Source organism: Erinaceus europaeus, chromosome 6 (assembly GCF_950295315.1).
Source record: "Erinaceus europaeus chromosome 6, mEriEur2.1, whole genome shotgun sequence".
Classification (NCBI taxonomy): domain Eukaryota; kingdom Metazoa; phylum Chordata; class Mammalia; order Eulipotyphla; family Erinaceidae; genus Erinaceus; species Erinaceus europaeus.
The window spans coordinates 1707715-1730081 of NC_080167.1; the positions used below are offsets into that span (position 1 = coordinate 1707715).

The 22367-nt window shown below is 64.1% G+C and overlaps 2 protein-coding genes across 12 annotated transcripts in view; one reads left to right on the forward strand and one right to left on the reverse strand.

Moving 5' to 3' along the window:
* Positions 1–10602, forward strand: part of RNF215 (ring finger protein 215) — a 98012-nt gene extending 87410 nt beyond the window's left edge. For 2 of the 6 annotated variants that reach the window (XM_060192836.1, XM_060192837.1), the window contains exons 2-8: positions 6613–6721; positions 6806–6934; positions 8142–8227; positions 8370–8526; positions 9477–9596; positions 9681–9824; positions 10031–10602. In XM_060192836.1, coding sequence (XP_060048819.1) covers positions 6806–6934; positions 8142–8227; positions 8370–8526; positions 9477–9596; positions 9681–9824; positions 10031–10225 — 831 coding nt within the window. In that variant the 5' untranslated portion in view covers positions 6613–6721 and the 3' untranslated portion in view covers positions 10226–10602. Of the gene's footprint in view, positions 1–6403; positions 6722–6805; positions 6935–8141; positions 8228–8369; positions 8527–9476; positions 9597–9680; positions 9825–10030 lie in introns of those variants that run through there. The other 4 variants (XM_060192834.1, XM_060192832.1, XM_060192833.1 and 1 more) reach the window with 4 other exon arrangements.
* Positions 10603–10850: 248 nt separating this feature from the next.
* Positions 10851–22352, reverse strand: CCDC157 (coiled-coil domain containing 157). 6 transcript variants are annotated; one of them, XM_060192818.1, is made up of 12 exons: positions 22155–22352; positions 16506–16593; positions 15374–15738; positions 14363–14534; positions 13498–14104; positions 12759–12836; positions 12351–12541; positions 12042–12218; positions 11743–11915; positions 11469–11608; positions 11252–11340; positions 10851–11165 (listed from the first exon to the last, which is right to left on the reverse strand). In XM_060192818.1, the coding sequence occupies exons 3-12, from the start codon at positions 15619–15621 to the stop codon at positions 10866–10868; spliced, it is 2175 nt and encodes a 724-aa protein (XP_060048801.1). In that variant the 5' UTR covers positions 15622–15738; positions 16506–16593; positions 22155–22352; the 3' UTR covers positions 10851–10865. The 6 variants fall into 6 exon arrangements, with proteins under 6 accessions (XP_060048801.1, XP_060048802.1, XP_060048798.1 ...); XM_060192819.1 differs by lacking the exon at positions 16506–16593 and having other exon boundaries at positions 12042–12209; XM_060192815.1 differs by lacking the exon at positions 16506–16593.
* Between the last annotated feature and the right edge of the window lie 15 nt (positions 22353–22367).

Below are 22367 nucleotides of genomic sequence, written 5' to 3' on the forward strand. Positions count from 1 at the left end.
CCAGGCCTGTGTGTGGAGGAGTGCTTACTGATTAGAGTGGGGAGTCCCCATGGGAACCCTCTTCCCAAGCACCCAGGGAGCGGCCCCAGAAACTGAGGGCCTCTGTGCTTGTCCTCACTGGGTGGCTGCCCTACCCCCACCCCCGCAGAGCTTGGCCACACCGCTGCCTCACTTTCCCTGACCCAGGCCCCTCTTCCCTCTGTCCTCCCTCACAAGCCTGCCCTGCCCCCCCAACTATGCCTCAGGCTAGAGCACTGAGCCCCCCACCACACCCCACGGTGAAGGATGGAGGGACGTTTGGAAGGACAGAAGGACAGAGAAGCTGCATGGGAACAGCCCTGGGGGCTGCGGGGGGGGGGGGCACTGAGCCAACAGAGACAGATAGCTGGAGGGGGGCTGTGGAGCGCGGGGAGTCCCCCCCAGAGGCAGCAGCTCACTGAAGCATCCATGGTGCCGGGGCTCTGCCCTGTGCCCCGAGCCTGCGGACACCCACCTGGCCCGCACACCCAGGGGAGGACAGCCTGGGAGCTCAGGGCGCGGCGCCCCCCTGGGGGGCCCCCTGCAGGCTCTGGGTCACAATGAGGGGCTCCCCTGGCTCCTGCCACTGCTGGAGTTTCAGGAAGCCCCAGAGGCCTGGATGCCTGGTGGGTGGGGGTGAGGCTGTAAGATCTCTGAGAAGCTCCCTGAAGCCAGCTGTCAGCCCAGAGGGAGAGAGGTGAGCACCCCCCCCACCCTCCCGCCAGTGCAGCATGTGCCCGGAGCTGGCTTTGCGAGCAGCCCTTGGGGACAACTAAGGAAGGTGGGTCGGGGAGAGGAGAAAGGTGCTGGGGTGAGACTGTGCTGCTGGGACTCGAACCCGAGTCTTGGCCCTGCGGAACAAGTGCCCCCATTGCCCTAGATCAGGGCGACTGCACTGAGTGGTCCCCAGCTGGCAGCCCTGGCCCCCACCCCCACCTACACGGGACGGCCCTTCTTGTCCCCTGTGGTCTCAGACTCCCATTTCCTCCAGGGCAGCTTGGCAGGCCTCCTGGGCAGTTAATCTGATCACACAAAGCCTAGAAAAGTAATCTGCAAACTCCTTCCGGCTGGTCTCCCTGACGCCCCTCCTCCCCCACCTCTTTCTGGCCTCTAAGCCCCCAGCAGCGCCTCACTCCTAAGTGTGTGGCTCCCTGGCTCCATGTGCCCTGGTTCCTCAGTCTCACTGACTGGCCCATCTTCCCCGGGTTTCCCTGTGACGCCCTCTGCCCTGCCTGCCTGGTCCACGCCCTCGCTGACCCGGAGGGGCTGGGTGCTGTCCACCGGGCACCTCTGTATCTGTGAAGGCTGCCTGTACCATCTCTACCTGCCACACCTGCCTGCGGGGCAGAGTCCTCATCAGATGTGCCTCCAGGGCCCGGGAGATAGCAGAGGCGGGAGCAGCCCCTGGGGCAGCCAGATCGGTGGTGCCCGGCTGTGGTGTCTCTCTTGTCCCCTGCTCCCCAAAGGCAACGAGGAACGAGAGGCTTGGGCAGCCCAGTGGACTGTGCAGTGTCTGGGCCCAGGGCTTGTTCTCTGGTGCTGGTTAAAGAAAATGCTGCTTCCGGGTGGGCCAGGTGGTAGGGCAGCAGGTTAAGCGCAGGTGGTGCGAAGTGCAAGGATAAGTGTAAGGATCTTGGTTCGAGCCCCCGGCTCCCCACCTGCAGGGGAGTCACTTCACAGGCAGTGAAGCAGGTCTGCAGGTGTCTGTCTTTCTCTCCCCCTCTCTGTCTACCCCTCCTCTCTCCATTTCTCTCTGTCCTATCCAACAACGATGACATCAATAACAACAACAATAATAACTATAACAATAAAACAACAAGGGTAACAAAAGGGAAAAAAGTAGCCTCCAGGAGCAGTGGATTCATGGTGCAGGCACTGAGCCCCAGTGATAACCCTGGAGGCAAAAAAAGAAAAAGAAAAAGAAACGCTGCTTCCAGGAACCAGCCACACAGCCCCCTCCTCACACACTGGTTGCTTTGTTCTGCCTCATAGCAGAGCCCACAAAGCCCAGCCCAGCAGGAAGCACCCAGCACCTAGCACCTAGCCCTGCAGGTGAGCTGGAGACAGGCCACAAGTGGCCAACTAACCATTGCCTTTTCATAGAGAGAGAGAGAGAGAGAGAGATGGAGAGATGGAGAGATGGAGAGAACACCAGCCTGAGGTGGGACCTGGGCCCCCCACATGCACTGCTGGGTGGAGCCTCTCTGGCCCTGGGCCCAGGGGTGTGTGCTGTCTGCCCCCCAGACAGAGTGATGCAGCTGGAGGAAAGCCCCTCCCCAAGATTGAGGAAGAGGGGGGCTAATGGCTCTAGTCCTGGACTCAGCTTCAGGTCTGAATTGTATGTATTTACGAGACAGGAGAGAGAAGGAGAGAGAGCCAGAGCCAGAGCCTCACCCTGGCACATGCAACCCCGGGGATCAAACTAAGGACCTCAGGCTGCAGAGTCTAGTGCTTTATCCACTGTGCCACCTCCCGGGTCACAGGTCTGGATTCTTCTGGAAGGTGGCTATGGCCATAGGCAGGACTGGTTATTTAGGAATGTGGGGAGTCCCCGGGGTGTGGTCAGGACTCTTCTGAAGGACCAGCTGCCTGGGCAGCCCCTTTGTGGACAGGGAGCCCCAAGAGGCCCTGCGGACCCCCATGGGGGCCCGGGATGAGGCACAGCTACCAGTGAGGACCTGGGGCCACCCGCTTGCTCATTCTGCCAGCCCATGAGTGTAGGGATGTCTTAATTCTTCCCACCTGGTCTGAGAAGGACTGGGCAACGGGGGGAAGGGGGCCCACAGGACATGGACACGCCCTGAAGCAAGAGAAGGGGAAGGCCGGAGCCTGGGGCCCCCAGAGAGCTCCAGCTGCCCTGGCCTCGTGCAGGTGGAGTGTTTCACAAATATTTGCAGAAAGGTCTGCAGGGTTGTCCTTTTGGCTCTCAAATCACCAGGCCGCTCTCCTCACCGCCCCTGCTGGCGCCGGGCCTCCAGCTCAAGGCCACTGTCCTTCCAGAGCTCACAGGACCCTGGCCGGGCTAATAGACCCTGGCCGGGCTAATAGCCCCAGACACGCCTGTGCCCACAGCACCACCCGGAATCTAGACACTGGAGCAGAAGCTCAGTGCCAGGACAGGAGCTGGCATCCCTCAATCCTGGTGGGGGGGGCTTTCTCCCAGGCATGGGGGTGTGGAGAGACTGCCACCTGCCAGGCTGGGCCCCTCAGGGCACCTGGGGATGAAAGCAATCCAGAGCACTCCAGGTGGGAGGCGGAGAGGAGGAGGGATTAGGAGGCCTTTGTGGGTGACTTCTCAGTGCATCTGGCTCTCCTGAGCCCCATTCCCTCTCCCTCTGCAGGTGTCCCCCCTTTGTGAAGACACAAATCCCCTCCCCGCCCAAGCCCCCCACTGAGCCCAGCTTCCGGGGTATCTGCTGCCCAGTCTGCACTTTCTCACGGGCTCCTGTTGTCTGGAGACTCAAATCCCTCCAGAACAAGGTATCCAGTTAGCTGGAAGGCCTGAGGGTGGGGAGCGGGCACGAGGGGCTCCCCCGGAGGGCTGGGCAAAGAGGGGGCTGCTGGCCCCACTCTGGCACTGGACGCTGGCAGGAGCCTGGGAACTTCCCCAAGAAGGGGCCGGTTTCCACCCAGGTGTCCAGAGTCCTCAGACCAGGACTGCGCCCCTAGAGTGGCTTGGGCTTAGCCCCCAGGGCTGCTGGAGCACACGGCCAAGCTGGCATCATGCCTGTGCCTCAGTCCCCCTTCTGGTCAGTGACAGGTTGAAGAAGTGATGTGCAGAGGTCATGGCCAAGTCTGCCCAGGGAAGTGGCAGCACCTTCGCACACTTGGTCTCCACTGTCCCAGGGGCACCTCCAACGGGCTCAGTGGTGAAGCTGGAGGCTGGCACACCCCTGCCCCTCACACCCTCTCTGGGCATGATTCTGCCTTCTTAAGGGCAGGAGCCTGACATCTGGGCATGATTCTGCCTTCTTAAGGGCAGGAGCCACCTGTCACCCAGGCCCTCCAGACCCCAGAGCTGGGCCTCAGCCCCCAGCCTCCAGCTCCCAACACCTTGTGCTGCTGCTGCTCACAGGAGGCCCCACAATGTGGGCCTCCACTCCTGGGGGCTCCTGCAGCTTCAGAGACAGTGGGGAACCTTCTCCTCTTCTTCTCCCTCTTCCTCCTTCTCCTCTTCTCGGATAGAGATAGAGACAAACCCGGCCGAGTGGTGGCGCACCTAGCTGAGTGCACTTTTCTAAAATTAATTAATTTATTTTCCCTTTTGATGCCCTTATTGTTTTTCATTGTGTTGTAGTTATTGGTGTCATTGATGTTGTCGTTGTTGGATAGGACAGAGAGAAATGGAGAGAGGAGGGGAAGACAGAGAGGGGGAGAGAAAGACAGACACCTGCAGACCTGCTTCACCGCCTGTGAAGCGACTCTCCTGCAGGTGGGGAGCCGGGGGCTCGAACCGGGATCCTTATGCCAGTTCTTGCGCTTTGCGCCACATGCGCTTAACCTGCTGCGCTACCGCCCGACTCCCCTGAGTGCACTTGTTACAATGCTTAAGGACCCAGGTTCAAGGCCCCGGTCCCCACTTGCATGGGGAAAGCTTTGTGAGTGGTGAAGCAGGGCTGCAGGTATATCTCTGTCTCCCTCTCTACCACCACCCTTCCTCTTGATTTCTGGCTCTGTCTATCCAATATATAAAGATAATAATTTTTTATATTTATTTATTTATTCCCTTTTGTTGCCCTTGTGGTTTTATTGTTGTGGTTATTATTGTTGTTGATGATGTTGTTGTTGTTGGATAGGATAGAGAGAAATGGAGAGAGGCGGGGAAGACAAAGAGGGGGAGAGAAAGACAGACACCTGCAGACATGCTTCACCGCCTGTGGAGTGACTCCCCTGCAGGTGGGAAGCAGGGGGCTCGAACCGGGATCCTTACGCTGGTCCTTGCGCTTTGCGCCACCTGCTCTTAACCCGCTGAGCTACCGCCTGACTCCCAATAATTTTTTTTAAAAAAAAAGAGAGATAGCGACAAACCAAGAGGGAAGGAGATAGGAGAGAGGGCCTGCAGTCCTGCTTCTCCATTGGTGAAGCTTCCCCTCGCAGCTCAGGGCCGGGGCCTCTTCTGCTCAGCCAGAGTTGACGCCACTGCTGCCTAGGAGGAAGAAGGCGTCACCAGCTGTGCTACTGGCTGCCCGCCCCCCCCCCCCCCCGCCTGCAGCCTCGCAACAGCCTCCCCAGGGACAGGCTGCCACCTTGTGGCCCCTGGGTGCAGCCGCCCCACTGGGCGGGGGGGTTTCCTGAGCGGCCTGGGGACTGGCGGCTGGTCCTGCAGCGCAGTCAGTCCACAGGGCACCTGCTCAAGCAGCGGCTCCAGCTGTGGGGACCCGGCCTGAGTCCTCTGGGGCAAGTCTGCACCCGCCCCGTCCCCTCTCCCCAAGTTCCCCTGGAGAATCTCGCGGCCCAGCCTGCACCCGAAAACCCCGGGTTCCAAGAAACAAGTGGTTGGCACCGGGACCTCCTCCTCCCCAAAAGCCTCCCGTTCCAGCCGGCCGGCTGGGGTGTGTGCCCAGCCGCTCGGTGCCAGCCTGACCTTCCCCCCCTTCCTGAGCACCTGCCGGACAGCCTCCTCTCCTGCCAGCATGTCAGCGTGTGGGGCCAGTGCCATGGCTCCTGGCCAGCCCTTATTTGGGGGGCATGTATCAGAGCCCGGCACAGCCCAGAAGAGCCACCAGCTTGAGCACCTGTGGTCGGGCCGGCCCAGGCGCTGTGTCTGCCCCAGCCCTCTCTCTGCCTCAGTTTCCCCGTCTTCTCCCCGTAAAGGGGGTGCCTCCAGGGGCCACCCCCAGCATGGCCAGCCTGCAGCCCTGGAGGCCACTGGTTTCCGCCCCTCTGCCCCATCGCTCCCCCCTTTCCTATTTGTTTTTTCAACTCCGATATCAATCACTTCATTGAAAAAAGTGCTGACTTCCAGGGTCTTTGTTGTCACAAGGCTACATTTCCACATTTCCCAAAAAAGCCTCGGTTCTTCTATCGGCCTGCGCCCGCCCGACTCCCGATGGCCACCAGGGGGCGCGCGAGGCCCCACCTGGGCTTTTGAGCGGCTGACAGGCCGCCGTCATGGAGCCCCGCCCCCTGACTGAGGCCCCACCCTGGGTCCCGCCCCCTCTGTCCACAGGCCTCGCCCCGCCCACCCAGAAGGCCCCGCCCACAGGCTCCGCCCTACTATTGATCCCGCCCATCCATCCATCTAGCCCCGCCCCTTACGATCCCCACGCGCTAGGCCCCATCTGTTCTTTCGTACTAGGCCCCGCCCCTCTGGTCTCAGGCCTCACTCCAAGCCCCGCCCAGCCCCAGAACAGGCCCCGCCCCGGCATCGGCCCCGCCCCGCCCCGGCCCCGCCCCGCCCCGCCCAGGCCGAGGCTCAGGCCCGGCTCGCCGCCGCAGCATGGGCCCCGCTGCCCGCCCCGCACGGAGGTCGCCACCGTCGCCGCTGCCGCTGCCGCTGCTGCTGCCGCTGCTACCCCTCTGGCTGGGCCTGGCGGGGCCGGGCGCCGCGGCGGACGGCGGGGAGCCCGCGGCCGGGAGGCTCCGGGCGGAGGCCCGGGCCGTGCGGGTGGACGTGCGGCTGCCGGCCCAGGACACGCTGGTCCTGGAGGGCGTCACCGTGGGGCCCGACGCCCCGACCCCGCTGCGCGGCCGCCTGCTGCTGGTGAGCCCCGGGGAGACTGAGCGCGACCCCCGCCGCTGCGGCCCGGGTGCCAGCGCCCCCGCCGCTGCCCTCCCCTCCCCGCAGATGGACGCCCTGGACGCCGAGCAGGACGCGCCCGGGGAAGGCTGGATCGCGGTGGCCTACGTGGGCCGGGAGCAGGCGGCCGTGTCCCTGCAGGAGGCTCGGGCCTCGCCCAAGGCCCTGGTGCAGCAGGTGCGGGGGCGCGGGGGCGGGTCCCGGGGGCCACCTGGCAGGGGCGGGGGTCCAGCCCGCGTTCGGAAGGGGGAGTGGAGGTCAGCACGTCCACCGGAGCCGGCAGACCCAGTGGGCTCAGGGGCTGGCCTGAGAGGCCTCGAGGGGACACTGCAGGTGCCCAGATGTTTAGGGAGGGCAAGGAGGGCCAGGGGTCCAGGTTGGGGGCGCACAGGGGTCCCAGGTGGGGGGCTTGTGGACATGTGTGCAGGGCACAGGAGTCCCAGGTGGGGGGTTGTGGAGACGGTACGGGGTCCCTGGTGGGGAGCCTGTGGGTATGTGGGCAGGGCACTGGGGTCCCTGGTGGGGGGCTGTGTGCAGGGCACTGGGGTCCCAGGTGGGGGGCCTGTGGGCAGGGCACTGGGGTCCCGGGTAGGAGGGCCTGTGGGCAGGGCACTGGGGTCCCAGGTAGGGGGGCTGTGGGCAGGGCACTGGGGTCCCGGGTAGGGGGGCTGTGGGCAGGGCACTGGGGTCCCGGGTAGGAGGGCTGTGGGCAGGGCACTGGGGTCCCGGGTAGGGGGGCTGTGGGCAGGGCACTGGGGTCCCGGGTAGGGGGGCTGTGGGCAGGGCACTGGGGTCCCAGGTGGGGGGCCTGTGGGCAGGGCACTGGGGTCCCGGGTAGGGGGGCTGTGGGCAGGGCACTGGGGTCCCGGGTAGGGGGGCTGTGGGCAGGGCACTGGGGTCCCGGGTAGGGGGGCTGTGGGCAGGGCACTGGGGTCCCGGGTAGGGGGGCTGTGGGCAGGGCACTGGGGTCCCGGGTAGGGGGGCTGTGGGCAGGGCACTGGGGTCCCGGGTGGGGGGCCTGTGGGCAGGGCACTGGGGTCCTAGGTGGGGGCCTGTGGGCAGGACACTGGGGGTCCCGGGTAGGGGGGATGTGGGCAGGGCACAGGGGTCCCAGGTGAGTGGCCTGTGGGCAGGAGGCGCCTATGGCCTGGGCATTAGTACCTCTATTGGGGTCTGTGTGTGGGTTACAGGCGTGCAGGTGGGGACCTGTGGGGTGCTGGACCAGTCTTTCCACCCTACAGATGTAGAGGGCGCTCCTCCTGGGAGCCTCTGCCCTCTTTCTCCTCACCCTGAATCACAGTGTGGTGCGGGAGGTGAGGGGCTGAGTGCGAGCTGAGCTGCAGCGCTGGGCTGGAGCTGGGCCGCCCTGACTCCGTCCCCACAGCTGGACGCTTCGCAGCTGCTGCTCAGGCCAGTCGTGGTCCTTCATTACTCGGCCAACGTCACCAAGCTGCTGGAGGCCCTGCTGCAGTGAGTGTGGGGTGGGGGTGTCAGGGCCTGGCCAGAAGGCAGGGCTCCGACTGAGGGGGCCCCCCGCCAGGTGTTGGGGGGCCCTGTGAGGCCTGAGCGGCTGGGGGCATCTTCCTCTGGCCCCTTTGTGGCTCTCCCCCAGGAGGACCCAGGCCACCGCAGAGGTCACGCGTGAACAGTCCCTGTCGGCCAGCATTGAGTGGACGCTGACCCTATGGACCACCTGCGGCCTCTCCAAGGATGGCTCTGGGGGCTGGCAGGACGTGGTATGCCTGGGGGGCAGCCGCGCCCAGGAGCAGGTGTGTGTCCGGCGGGGGGTGGGGGTTGGGGGGGTGGCGGGGACCCTGGCAGCCTGCTGCCCTTTCTCCGCAGGGGAGGGCTAAGCACAGCCCAGCCCCCTCGCCCTCAGCTCCAGTGCATGGTCGGCGGCACCCCACTGCACTTGGCCTCCCTGCCCCTTCAGCCCCACCTCTGCCTTCTCTGAGAGCCTTGCTCCTCAGCCCCCTCCCCTGCTCCTCTTTAAGCCTCCCCACCCCCTGAGTGCTGGCTGTGCTCCCAGGTCATGCCAGGCTTGGGAAGGGGACATGGGCAAGAGCGGAGGACGTGCTGAGCTGAGGGTGGGCCGGGAGAGGAACCTGGGCCTTGGGGCGCACCAGCGGGGGAGGCATCGGGCGGGGTGCTATGTGGTGGATCTGTAGAGACACACCTAGGGTGCTGGGTGTCATGTGAGGAAGGAGCAGACTAGGCTTCTGGGAGGGCCGAGAACCAGCTTGGAAGCGGGACAGACTTGGGCTGAGAACGGTTAGGCGAGCCCGGAGAAGGGAGACCCAGGAACAGCCTAGGAACGACAAGCCTGAGGAAGGGGTCCTGCAGGGAGACAGGCCTGGGAGGGGAGCCTGGAGAAAGCAAGCCTGAGGAAAGGGATTCTCCCCTCCACTCCAGAGGACAGGCTGGGGAAGGAGAGGCAGGTGCCAGGGTGGTCCTGAGCCTCCCCTGCTCAGCTGGCGGCACCTGCGGCTGTGTGAGAGAGAGAGGCCCAGCAGTGTGAGAGAGGCCCGGCTGTGTGAGAGAGGCCCGGCTGTGTGAGAGAGGCCCAGCAGTGTGAGAGAGGCCCGGCTGTGTGAGAGAGGCCCAGCAGTGTGAGAGAGGCCTGGCTGTGTGAGAGAGGCCCGGCTGTGTGAGAGAGGCCCGGCCCTGCAGACAGGAAGGGACACCCTGGGGACTCCGGCTGACGCCCAGCTTCTCCCAGAAGCCCCTGCAGCAGCTGTGGAACGCCATCCTGCTGGTGGCCTTGCTGCTGGGCGCCGGCCTCGTGGTCCAGGCACAGCGCCAGGCGGCATGGCCGAGCCGGCGGGAGCCCGGAGGCCAGGTGGGAGCCCCCGCCCCGCTGCCTGCTGCCCGAGCCCAGGCCCACCCGCCCTGCCCGCCGTGCTCACCGTGCTCCTCCTGGCAGGTGGAGCTGCTCCAGCGCCGTGCGGCACACAGGCTGGCATCCCTGCAGACCCGGCGCTGGCGGCCAGGCAGGGCTGCCCAGGGGCCCCCGGAACCGGGTGGCGACACCTGTGCTGTGTGCCTGGACGACTTCCGCCCCAAGCAGGTGGGTGAGGAACCCGGGCACGGGCGGGCACGGGCCTCTCTCCACAGTGGGCGGGCAGCGGGCAGGCACGGGCCTCTCTCCACAGTGGGCAGGAAGCAGACGGGGCGGTCATGGGCCTCTCTCCGCAGTGGGCGGGCAGCGGGCAGGCACAGGCCTCTCTCCGCAGTGGGCAGGCAGCGGGGCCCTGGCTGGGCCTCTCTCCGCAGTGGCTCCGGGTGCTGCCCTGCAAGCACGAGTTCCACCGCGACTGCGTGGACCCCTGGCTGCTGCAGCAGCAGACCTGCCCGCTGTGCAAGTTCAACATGCTGGGTGAGCTCGGGCGCTCAGGGGCATGGGCTGGGGACCCCACCTCACCTGATCCCTCCTGTGCCTCCTCTGTCCCCAGGGAACGGCTACTCTGACGATTAGCTGCCCCTCGGCTGGCCCGGGCTCGGGACGGGAGGAAGCGGGGCCGCCACACTGGGAGGGCACAGCCATGCACCTGACAGCCAGCGGGGCCTCTGCCAGTTTGGCTGTGCCCACCTTCCAGGTGCCTGGACCGGCTCCAGGGGCATCACTGGGTGGAGGCCTATTTATTGGGGGAGTGGGAAGGGCGCTGGCCTGGCTACCCAAGGCTGCGGTGGGGCCCCGGGTTTCCCACAAGGGCCGTCCTCTTGAGTGGGGGGACGGGATACACAAGCCTCAGGCTGGAAGCCTCAGGCTGAGCACACGCACTCGGTGTCTTTTGTAGAGACTCGGGCTGGGGGGTCGCTACGAAATAAACACGGATCTATTTTAACATACAGTGCCTGGGTGTGGCTGTGTGGAGGAAGGCTGTCCTCTCGGCCGGGGGAGGGATGCTGTATGACTAACCCCACTCCCACCTCCGCCAGTGTGCGGTCCCGGGCTGACCTGGGTTCACTCTGGGAATGTTCACTCCCTGGTTACAGGGAGGCTGGAGAGCAGGATGGAGCCTGCGGTCCGTGCAGGTGGCAGACGCGGCCCCTCAGCTGTGCAGGTGATGGGGAGGAGCTCACGTCCCTTCCCCAGAGCTGACCAGGCTCAGGACGCAGAAAGAAAGGTTCTTGCCCGGGCCTGGCTTGCTGGAAGCTGCTTTATTGGGGTGGGGTGGGTCTCTCCTGCCGAGGGTGTACAGCACCCACCTGGCCCCGGCCCGGCGACAGCCGCCGCCTCAGCCTGGCCAGGGCCCGCATGGGGTTCTGGGTGCAGATGGTGGAGTTGGTCACTTCTTCCAGGGAGGGCCTTCCAGGCCACTGGGCCGGGGATGCGGGGGCCCGGCCACCCTGGGGTCGGCCTGAGCTGGTCACCCGGCTGCTTGGGGACTGCCTCCTGCCCAGGGGCCTGGGGGCAAGAGAGAACAAAGTGGGGTGAGCTGGGGCCCCCGTCCCCCCACCCCGTCTGCCAACCTCTGGCAAAGCTTCACGCACCCTGGGGATACTCTTGGGACCGGGGCTGGGGGGGACGCTCCCCTGACCTCCTTGCTGGGGGAGACCCAGAGCTGCTCCTGAGGCACCAGCTGCAAAGAAGGAAGGGGGTTCAGGGGCCTGCATGGCGTTCTAGGCCAGGCCAGGCCAGGGTGTCCGCTGGGCCCTGCATCTTCAGATCCCCCGGGTGTTTGCCCGCTCGCACACGCTGGGCCCGCACCTTGAGTGCCCCCTGCTGGGCCACTGCCCGGATCTTGGCCAGTGTGGCCCTCAGCCGCCCGTTCTCCTCCTGGAGGACCCGGATGCGGATGTCGTTGGCCTGCACCTGCTTCTCCATGTCCTCCGTCACATCGCCGGAGCCTGCGGGAGGGACACGGCCTCACTCGGGGACCCGGGCTGAGATGTGCCACCAACTGCCGTGCCTCCCGGCCCCCTGTGGCCACCGTGAGGCCGCCCGTCCCGGCCCCGTGCGCCTGGCCGGCTGGGACCCCTACCTACTTTGCAGCTGGGCCTCGCGGGGCTGGTGCAGGTCCGGGAAGGCCACCAGCAGCCGCTCCCGCTCCCGCAGCTCCACCAGCGCCCGCTGCTGCTCGGAGATGGTCAGCCGCAGGTCCGTGGTGGCCTGCTCCAGGCCCTGCTTCTCGCGCTGCAGACTTTGCAGCAGCTCCTGGGAGGGAGGGGCACTCAGACCCCAGGGCGGGCTGGCAGCTGCGCCTGGGGATGCCCTTGGGGCCCGTGCTGGTGGGACGCTCCCCAGAGCTGCTCCCCTGCCCCCCTCCCCCGCCGCTCCCACCTGCTGGGCCCGCAGCTGGCACTCGCCCTGCTCCCGCTCGCTCTGCAGGCTGCGCAGCCGCTCCTCCGCATGGGCCTGCTGCGCCTCCGCCTCACCCAGGCTGCCCTGCAGCTCCTCCCGCTCGAGGTCCAGGCGGTCAAGCTGCTGCAGCAGGGCCCGCTGCTTGGCCTGCAGGGACTGCAGGGGCGGGACCTGAACCAGGCCCCCCAGCCCCCACCCCAGGTCGGCCTGGCCCCCAGCCCCTTCTTTGGAGCCCACGGCCCCCTCCCCCAAGGACCAGAACCCGGTGCCTGGCCCGAGGCGGCTCACCTCCTGGTGGCGGGCCATGCTGTCCACGCGTGCCTTCTCCTTCTCCAATTCTGCACTGGCCCAGCGCACCTGCTGGCCTGCCCCGTCCAGACGCCCGGCCAGCTGCCGCACCTCCTCCTCCAGCCGCCGCACCTCCCTCTGAGCCTCGGCCCCACAGTCAGCCTCCACCTGCAGCTGCTGCGCCCTGGTCTCTGGGGGCCGAGCGGAGGGGTGCAAGGGCCTGGATGCGACCGCAGGCCCAGGCTTCTCTCCACCTCCTGCTCTCAGCCACACCCAGGCTCCGAACCCCCCAGCCCATCACCCACGGCGCAGCTGCCAGGACCCTCCTGGGCGGCTCCCCGTATCAGTGCCCCGGTGCTGGGCTGCAGGGACAAGGGCAGGGCGATGGGGGGGCTGGCAGCTCCTCACCCGCAGCTGCCACGGCCTCCTGCTGCTGCCTCAGCTGCTCCTCCAGGGCATCCGCCTTCACCCTCAGGTCGCCGGTCTCTGCGGAGACGCACAGACCCTGCGGTGACGCTCCCGGGGGCCTGTCTGGTGCCTGGTGCCCTCCGAGCTCAGGCATGGTGGCGGGCAGCTCTGGCATCATGGCTACGGCTCTGCCTTTCACCAGACACACCCCTGCCCCCTGCACGTCTGCCCCCCACACCCGAGGCCCTGGGGTCAAGCCCAGCACATGGCTGGCGGCGCTGTGCTGAGGTATCCCTCTCCTGACCGAGAAGGCTGCTCAGCAGTGTCACACTTAAAAACAACAGTGGAGGGGCCAGGTGGCGGCACACCCGGTCAAGTGCACATAGTACTGAGTGCAAGGACCCATGCAAAGATCTGGATTCGAGCTCCCATTCCTCACCTGCAGGGGGGTCACTTCATAAGCAGCAAAGTATGTCTGCAAGTGTCTCTCTGTCTTTCTCTATCTACCCTTCCCCTCTCAGTTTCTCTCTGTCGTGTCCAGTAAAATGGAAAAAATGGCCACCAGGGGAAGTGATTCACAGTGCCAGCACTGAACCCCAGCAATATCTTTGGAGGCAAATAATAATAAAGTTGAATTAAAAAAGACAAGAGTGTAGTCCCCTCTGACAAGGAAGGAGCACCGAGCCCCGGGCTCCTCTGAGCACGTGTGTCCATATCCTGAGGGGCAGCAGGCACTGACCTGCCTGCAGCTGCTGCCGGTCTCGCTCCCACGCGGCCCGGTGCCGCTCCGCCCCATCGGCCTGCCGCCGCCGTGCATCCTGCTCCTCCTCCAGCGCCTGTTCCAGCTCGCCCAGCCGCGTCTGCAGGCTGCTCTTGTGCCTCGTGGCCTCCGCCAGCTGGGCCCTGAGGGCTCCCACGTGCTCCGAGAGGCACGCCAGGTCCCTGCTCTGCTCGGTGGCCCAGTGGGCCAGTGTGGTGGCGGGCAGCGGCCGGAGCCCCACACTGTCCTGCACCAGCTGCTGGAAGTGGCCCAGACTGGAGGGCAGCCCCTGGCTCTGACACAGGCCCACCAGTGCCTTGCCCACCTGGTGCAGGCTGCCCTGGACACGGGCACAGGCCTCGCAGGGCACCAGCGCCGTCTCCACCGTCTGGGCAGACACGCTGCGGCTGTACTCTGCCTGCCGGCCGGGACTGAGACACACTGTAAGCGCTGGGAGGCTGTGGCAGGGGCCTGGCACGGGAGACAGAGGCTTGCTGAGCTTGGGGGGCACCTGCTCCGGGCTCTGCGCTGGACCACTCTCGGCTGTGGGCTTGGAGGGGGGGCTGTGCCCTTGGCTTGCTCTGTCCTGTGGTCAGGAGGAGAAACAGGAAGGAGGTGAGGGACACTGGCCCTGAGGGCCACCACTTCCCTGGGGCTGTGCCAGCTTGGCCCTTCAGTGTTCCAACAGCAAGGACAAGTGAACAAGGGGGCATCCGCTCCTCTCTCCCCTGCATCTGCTCATACCAGCCCCCTCTGCTGCCCTCAGGCTCCTAGGGACAGGAGGTGACCAGCGGTGGGGTTGACAAGGACACTGGTGGGGGGGGCTGGTGTGTGGCTGACGCACCTGGAGGGCCCTGGGCTGGTGCAGTGCGCCCAGCCTCAGCAGACTGTCCCAGAAGCGCCGAGCCGTGAGCCCCACCGACACGCAGGGCCCCGTGACCCGCCCGGGGGGCACCATTCGCTCTGAACCCAAGGTCTCCAGGTAGCTGGCACAGCTTTGCAGCAGCAGCAGCAGCCTGTGGGCAGAGGTGCCAGTGGCTGGGGGCAGCACAGGGTGGGGAGTCCAGGCCGGGTTCTGCTGGCACTGGTCTGCCAGGCATGCGGGAAGGTGGCAGGCATTTGTGTTTCAGAGGAAGAAGGTGCAAGTGAGGGCAGCGCACAGAGAGGGTGTGCAGGGGTGCCCACCCCTCCAGCCTCCAGGCCTTCTGCTGTGCCGGGCTAGGACAGCGTATGGGGATGGGTGGAGCACACCCCCCAGAGCCCCCTAATCAGCCATGTGGTCTGCCTGGCCTTTCACCTGGCGGGAGCCAAGTGACCATAACCGCTACCTGGGAGTGGGGGAACCGCGGGCCTGTCTCCAGGGGCCCTGGGGTCTGTCAAGCTCAGAGGTGAGAGGCAGAGCTTCAAGGGGGGAGGGGTCCTTGCCTGGCATCTAGGGCTCGGTTTGGGGGCTCTGTAGCAGGACAGGAGGGGTGGGCGGGACATCCCTAGCGGGACAGCAGGAGGATGGTGCGAGAAGCCAGGGGAGGGAGGGTGTGGGCTGGCCCCTCCCTGCAGGGCCTGCTGGTGGCTCCCCTCCCCCTGGCTTCTGTCACCTGCTGTCAGGCCCTGTGACTTCACCAGCAGGGAAGGTTCTGGTGCACAGGCAGCTGGGGGTGCTGCCTAGTCCCTGAGAAGTGGGGTGCTGATGCCAGGGTAACCACAGTTCCTCCCCCCACTCCCGTGCTGCAGTGAGGTGTCAAACACACGCCCCAGGCCTGGCCCCACAAGTCTGAGAAACTGGGGGGGGAGGCTGGCCATAGCCCTGGGGGTGGCCCCAAGCCCCCACCTGCTGTAACCTGGCCCAGGCCCTCACCTGTCGATGACGAGCTCCAGCAGCACCGTGTGGGACAGCTGCGTGAACTCAGGGTCCCCGGGCACGTGGTCGTAGTGCTCCAGCAGGGCCGCCATGTCCAGGTCGCAGGCCACGCGGTCAGGGAACTTCCAGGATGGGACACGTACAGGCCCCGTCCGAGAGCACACGTCCACGATGGCGCCCTGCAGGTCGGTCAGGTCTGTGCGCAGGCTGTCCATGCAGGCCGGGCTGCCCAGCAGGTGCGCCATGGCGGCGGGGGCGGGGGCCGGGAGATGCTGAGGCCCGAGCCTGGCCCCGCCCCCAGGCACCCACCTGCGGCTGTGAGTCCACTCACACCGCGTCCCTCTGTCCAGTCCCGGCAAGGCCTGGAGAAATGGGAACCGTTGGTGGAGCTGTTCTGGTTTTCTTCAAGGCTCCTGGATGTGCACCACTTCCCTGCTCTGGGTGGCTTCCCACTCATTCATTCGCTCAGGAGAGGGAGCGGCCACCCACGGGAGCTAGAGCCTCCTTCCCTACAGCCGGCAGTGGCGTGTCCTCCCCTGGAGCCGGGGCTGCGGCCTGGACAGGCTGCCCAGTGACTGGACTTGGAGGGAGAGCTCGGCCCGCCTGAGCCTGTCAGGGGTGCAGTCCACCGGAGCTGGCTGCCCAGGCCCTCCCCCGCCCGCAGCCCTTGTGTGCAGTTTGGGGGGTGGGCTCAGCAGCAGAGAGCACCTCCCAGCCCCTCCTGGAGAGTTGGGGCTGCTTGGACAGTCCAGAGGTCACCACACCCCTGAAGGCCCGGCCTGGCTGGAACTGTCTCTACTGTCTCTCACCCCCTTCATCTCAGGAGGGGCCCCTCAGACAGCTAGCTGCTGGGTCTCCTGCTGCACGCCAGCCCCATCACAGCCCCTGGAGAGGGTGCCACACACGCCTAGGCTTCTGCCTGTGCTCTGCGCCCACCTCCTCGCCCTCGGGACAAGGCCCTCCTGCTGGTGCCCACACTCAGAGCACAGGCGGCCACCTGTGCTATTTCGTCCAGACAAAGTCTGCCTCCCTGCCAGCACGGGGGCTGTGCCCTGGCTGCCTGCAGGTACCCAGGGGGGCTGGGAGGCTCTGGGGTACCCTGTGTGGGGGTCCCCACAGCCATCCTCACCTCGTTCACACAGCTGGTTATGAAGCAGGTCTGGCTCTCAGGCTAGCCAGTGGGCTCTGGGGTCAGGGGCTCAAGGTCCAGTGCAGGCCTGGGGGGTAGCAAGTGCAGGGCTCTGGGCCAGAGTGGAGTGGGGGGCTGCCTTGAGCCCGGCCCAGCACAGGTACCCTCAGTATCCAGCCCCGAGCGCAGACCCGCTGCACGTGGCTCTCCCCAAGCACACTGTTTACACACAGGGAAGCCAGGCTCTGGGACATTAGGGGCAAGTCCAGGGTCCCCTGGGGAGCTGGCACTCTTTTCAGCACCCGCTTATTTAATTTAATTTATTTATTTGAAAGATAGGAGGAGAGAGAGAGAAAGAACCAGCTATCACTCTTGTACATGTGCTGCCAGGGATTGAACTTGGGACCTCATGTTTGGGTCCAATGCTTTATCCATTGCGCCACCTCCCAGACCACCAGCACCCGCTTGTAAGCAGTACTGCCTACTGGAAGGTCAGCGTACACCACACTCGGGGCACCTTGCTGTTGGCCACGTTGGGAAGTCAGGAGAAGTGAGTCCGCTGCGTTTAACACAGCAGGCCTAGGACACAGCCCTCTGGCCTGAAGTCCATTTAAGATTACCAGGGACAACAAGGGCAACAAGAGGGAATATATAAATGAATATTTTTTAAAAAGATTACCAGAGAGATCTGTCCAGCTCTTCACATGCTGCCTCTCCAAAATGGCATCTGTCTGTCTGACACTTAAGGTGCTCTGAGCACTTTCAAAGTCGTTCCCCCACCCCCACACGGGCCAGAGGAAGCCACACTGGATTGTGCAGGTGAGGGTCTGCCTTCAGTGAAGGGAGACTGAGGGAGGGCTGGCACACAGAACATGTCCCTCAGGAAGTGCTGTCCATGCATGGGGGTGCGGGTGGCTCTGCAAGGGACATCTTGGCTGTGTCAGAGGTCAGCTTGCCCACAGGGGACATGTTGGTCTGCTTCTAAAGCCCCTTCTGTTTCATTGGTTTAATCCCCCCTGCTTAACACTGTGTCCTATTTATATAACCACTGTTAACTAAGCGCCGCCCTGCCTGCAGGGCACTGGTTCAAGATGTCTTTTTGCTGCGCCCCCTCTCTAGTCACCCTGATTTGCACCAGTCTCTTTTCGCTCCACCCTCTCTCTACGTCACATCCTGTTTACACCTTACTTGGCGAGTATATATAAGGACAGGATTGTGATTATAGTTAGTTTAGTTTGCCGTAGATTGTGCTGCATTCCACATGAATAAAGAGATACTGCGTACAGCTCAGCCATGAGTCCCTGGTCATCTGTCTCCCGCCCACGAAGCCAGCCCGGCAGGGACACACACACACACACACACACACACACACACACACACACACACACACTCCACACAGGTGAGCCCAGTAACTGTCTCTGTGAAATGTTGCTGCCCAGGAGATTTTTCTGTCCCCAAGGATTGAGGCTGAAACAAACAGAAAAATTACAACAAAACGTTAGGGGCTTCCTGTCTGCAACTGGAGAAAGGAAAGAAGTGGAGCCAGCGAGAAGCCCCACCCAGCAGGAGCACATCGTGAAGGAAAAGTACCAGGAAGGCTTGCGGTGAACCTGCCCGGAGACTCCGTGCTCTGTGCTCCCAGAGAATGCACGGAGAATGGGAAGGGGACACTCCCAGGGCACGGAGCACGGAGAATGGGAAGGGGACACTCCCAGGGCACGGAGCACGGAGAATGGGAAGGGGACACTCCCAGGGCACGGAGCACGGAGAATGGGCAGGGGACACTCCCAGGGCACGGAGCACGGAGAATGGGCAGGGGACACTCCCAGGGCACGGAGCACGGAGAATGGGCAGGGGACACTCCCAGGGCACGGAGCACGGAGAATGGGCAGGGGACACTCCCAGGGCACGGAGCACGGAGAATGGGCAGGGGACACTCCCAGGGCACGGAGCACGGAGAATGGGCAGGGGACACTCCCAGGGCACGGAGCACGGAGAATGGGCAGGGGACACTCCCAGGGCACGGAGCACGGAGAATGGGCAGGGGACACTCCCAGGGCACGGAGCACGGAGAATGGGAAGGGGACACTCCTGCCTGAGACCCCCGCTCCCAGGCTGCTACTGCTGAGTAGCCAAAACAAACACTGTGAGGCTGTGAGAGGAGACGGGGCCGCTCGTGTCTCCTAAACACTGGTGTCCACAGTCTCGGTGTGGTGTGGACCGAGAATCTGACAGAGAGGGAGGCCGGCCTGGCCTTCTGTGACGGGCTCTGGAGTGTGGTAACTGCCCCACCCCCAGCTTCCTGAACGCAGTGGCCTTGGCCTTTTAGGAGAGGCAGGCGCTAGCCTTCCGCTCACTCGGTGTCTGAGGTCTCCCGCAGCCCCGGCCATGTGCCCGCTGGGATTACTGCTGTGAAACTTTGCAATATGTCCCCATGGCACTAGCACGGAGGGCATGGCGATGCTGAGACACTGAAGGAAGACGGCAAGACAACAGGGCGAGAGGCGCTGTCCAGGGTGGACTTTCACCACACCCACTCCAGCCTCACTGCCGCCACCTGCCAATAACTTCTTACAAGAGGCCCGGGGCAGGTGTGCACTGGCACACCCCCACTTCTTTTATTTTTTATCATCAGCTTTGTTGATCTCACAGCAGCCTATGACACCGTCTGGCACCGTGGTCTCCTAGTCAAGATCTCAAGATGCCTGCCTCCATGGGTGGCCAACACTATATCGTTTCTTCTCCAAAACAGAAGATTCCGGGTGCATCTGGGTGACAAGTCTAGCAGATGGAGACTTGTCTCTAGTGGCCTCCCCCAGGGCTCTGTTCTGGCTCCTACGCTATTTAATATTTACATCAATGACCTCCCAGAAACTTCTTCAAGGAAGTTCATCTACGCCGATGACATCTGCTGTGCTACTCAGGCATCCAAGTTTGACATCCTCGAGGAAACACTCACGAAAGACATGTCTCTGATATCTGATGACTGTAAAAAATGGCGACTAATCCCTAGCACTGCAAAAACGGTATCATCTGTTTTCCATCTACGCCATGCCTCGGCCTCGCGTGAGCTTAATGTGCAGCTTGGCGATACGAGAATCCGGCATGAAGCCCAGCCAGTCTATCTTGGCGTTACTCTCGATCGCACTCTGTCATTTCACGAACATCTCATAAAAACTGCAGCAAAGGTGAGCGTGAGGAATCACATCATTGCAAGACTGGCCAGCTCCTCATGGGGCGCGAGCGCTTCCACACTACGATCATCCTCTCTGGCATTATGCTATTCCACTGCAGAATACTGTGCCCCAGTATGGTTCCGTAGGCCCCATGTCCACTTGGTCGATTCCAAATTATATTCCTCCATGAGGATCATTTCTGGAACCATCCATTCCACCCCGGTTCCATGGCTGCCAGTTCTTAGCCACATCGCCCCGCCAGATATTCGTCGGGATGCGGCATCATCTAAGTTCATTTCCCACGTCTACGCTCGACCGGACCTGCCAATATACGTGGTTATCTTCGCCCACCCTGTCCAACGCTTGACGTCTCGTCACCCAATCTGGTCCCCTATGCCTACACTGAACTTCTCTGTTCCAGTCTCTTGGAAACAGAGTTGGCAGTCAGCTGAGGTAAAGAACAAACACCTCATCACAGACCCCTGCAAGCGTCAACCCGGCTTTGACCTAGCACGTTATGATCGGGCCCTCCTCCATCGCTATCGAACAGGCCATGGCCGGTGCGCCGCTGTGTTCCATCGCTGGGGAGCCGGAGACGACCCGAACTGCCCCTGCGGCTCTAGACAGACTATGACCCACATAGTCAACGACTGCCACCTCTCCAGATTCAAAGGAGGTCTCGAAACTTGACATCAGGCTCAACCTGATGCTGTTGACTGGCTATGGAAGAAGGGCAAACGCTAGAAGAAGAAACTGCTCACTTGGGTCAACTTTAAATAGAAAGAGGCAGACAGGAGTCGGGCAGGTTAAGCATAAGTGGGGCCAAGTGCAAGGACCGGCATAAGGATCCCGGTTCGAGCCCCCGGCTCCCCACCTGCAGGGGAGTCACTTCACAGGCGGTGAAGCAGGTCTGCAGGTGTCTGTCTTTCTCTCCCCCTCTCTCTCTGTCTTCCCCTCCTCTCTCCATTTCTCTCTGTCCTATCCAACAACAATGGCATCAATAACAACAATAACAACTACAACAACAATGAAAAACAACCAGAGTAACAACAGGGAAAATAACTAATTAATTTAAAAAAATTTTAAAAAGGGGCCGGGTGGTGGCACACCTGGTTAAGCGCACGGATCCAAGTTCGAGTCCCTGGTCCCCACCTGCAAGGGGAGAGCTTCAAGAGTGGTGAAGCAGGGCTGCAGGTGTCTCTCTGTCTCTCTCCCTCTCTATCACCCCCTTCCCTCTTGATTTCTGGATGTTTCTATCCAATAGATAAAACTAATTTAAAAATTCTTAAATAAATAAAAGAAAAGAAAGAGGCAGACAGAAGGAAGCAGATTGGGAAGGACACCACAACCTGGGAGCTTCCCCAGTGTGGTGGGGACTGGCCTGGGCTGGGCGTGGGAACACAGCCCCGTCCCGGGCCCCCAGCTGCCATTCGTGCTCCGCCATGAGCAGGAGCTGTGAGTGCAGCGGCGGCGGCGGGCAGTGCCCTGCTCTTCCCCACCTCGGCCCCCACCCACGGCCACGGGAGAGGACGGGCGGGAGTGGCTTGGGGAGAAGAGGCCTGGCACCCGGGGGGCAGGGTGCCAGGGGGACACCGGGCGATAAGGCTGGCGGTCCTGGTCTGAGCAGATCCAGGTGGAGGAGTGGGGTGGGCAGAGGCATGGAGGGACTGGGCACCGGGACTGCTCACCGGGACTGGGCACCGGGACTGGGCACCGGGACTGCTAACCGGGACGGGGCACCGGGACTGCTCACTGGGACTGGGCACCCTACCGGGCACCGGGACTGCTCACCGGGACTGGGCACCGGGACTGCTCACTGGGACTGGGCACCCTACCGGGCACCGGGACTGCTCACCGGGACTGGGCACCGGGACTGCTCACTGGGACTGGGCACCCTACCGGGCACCGGGACTGCTCACCGGGACTGGGCACCGGGACTGCTCACCGGGACTGGGCACCGGGACTGCTCACCGGGACTGGGCACCGGGACTGCTCACCGGGACTGGGCACCGGGACTGCTCACCGGGACGGGGCACCGGGACTGCTCACTGGGACTGGGCACCGTACTGGGCATAGGGACTGGGCACCGTACTGCTCACCGGGACTGGGCATCGGGACTGGGCACCGTACTGGGCACCGGGACTGCTCACCGTACTGCGCACCGGGACTGGGCACCTGGACTGGGCAGCGTACTGAGCACCGGGACTCCGCACCGGGACTGGGCACCGGGGCTGGACATCGGGACTGGACACCGGGGACAGCGGGACTGGGCACCGGGACTCCGCACCGGGACTGCGCGGGCCCTGCCGGGGAGGCGCCCGGGGGGAGGCGGAGAGCAGGGCTGCGCAGGAGGAGGACAGGTTCTGGCGCAGGGCGCATCCCGGAGCAGGATGGGGGCGTCCTAGCGGAGGGTCCCCGGGGACGTGCATTCTGGGGGTGTCGGGGGGAGGAGCTGGCCGGGGCCCCGTCTCACCGTGTCCGGCTCGCAGCCTCTGCCCCGGGTCCGCCCCGCCGCGCAGGCAGGTCAGGGATGCCCAGCAAGCCGGCCCCGAGCTTCGATCGCTGCCATGGCAACGGCATCCTGCGCGGCCGGGGCGGGGCCGGAAGCTGTCACGGGGAGGGCGGGACCGGAAGTGCACCCGCTTGGGCCGGCCGGCGTCGCGCTCGGCTGCCGCCATCTTGCGTC

Coding starts and splice junctions, on each gene's coding strand:
- CCDC157 (XM_060192815.1), bottom strand. CDS start 15,621: ATGGCGCACCTGCTGGGCAGCCCGGCCTGCATGGACAGCCTGCGCACA. Junction 12,837..13,497: donor CCGGCAGCAGCTGCAGGCAG/GTCAGTGCCTGC, acceptor GCGTCTCCGCAG/AGACCGGCGACCTGAGGGTG. Junction 11,916..12,041: donor GCCAGCTGCGGGCCCAGCAG/GTGGGAGCGGCG, acceptor CCTCCCTCCCAG/GAGCTGCTGCAAAGTCTGCA.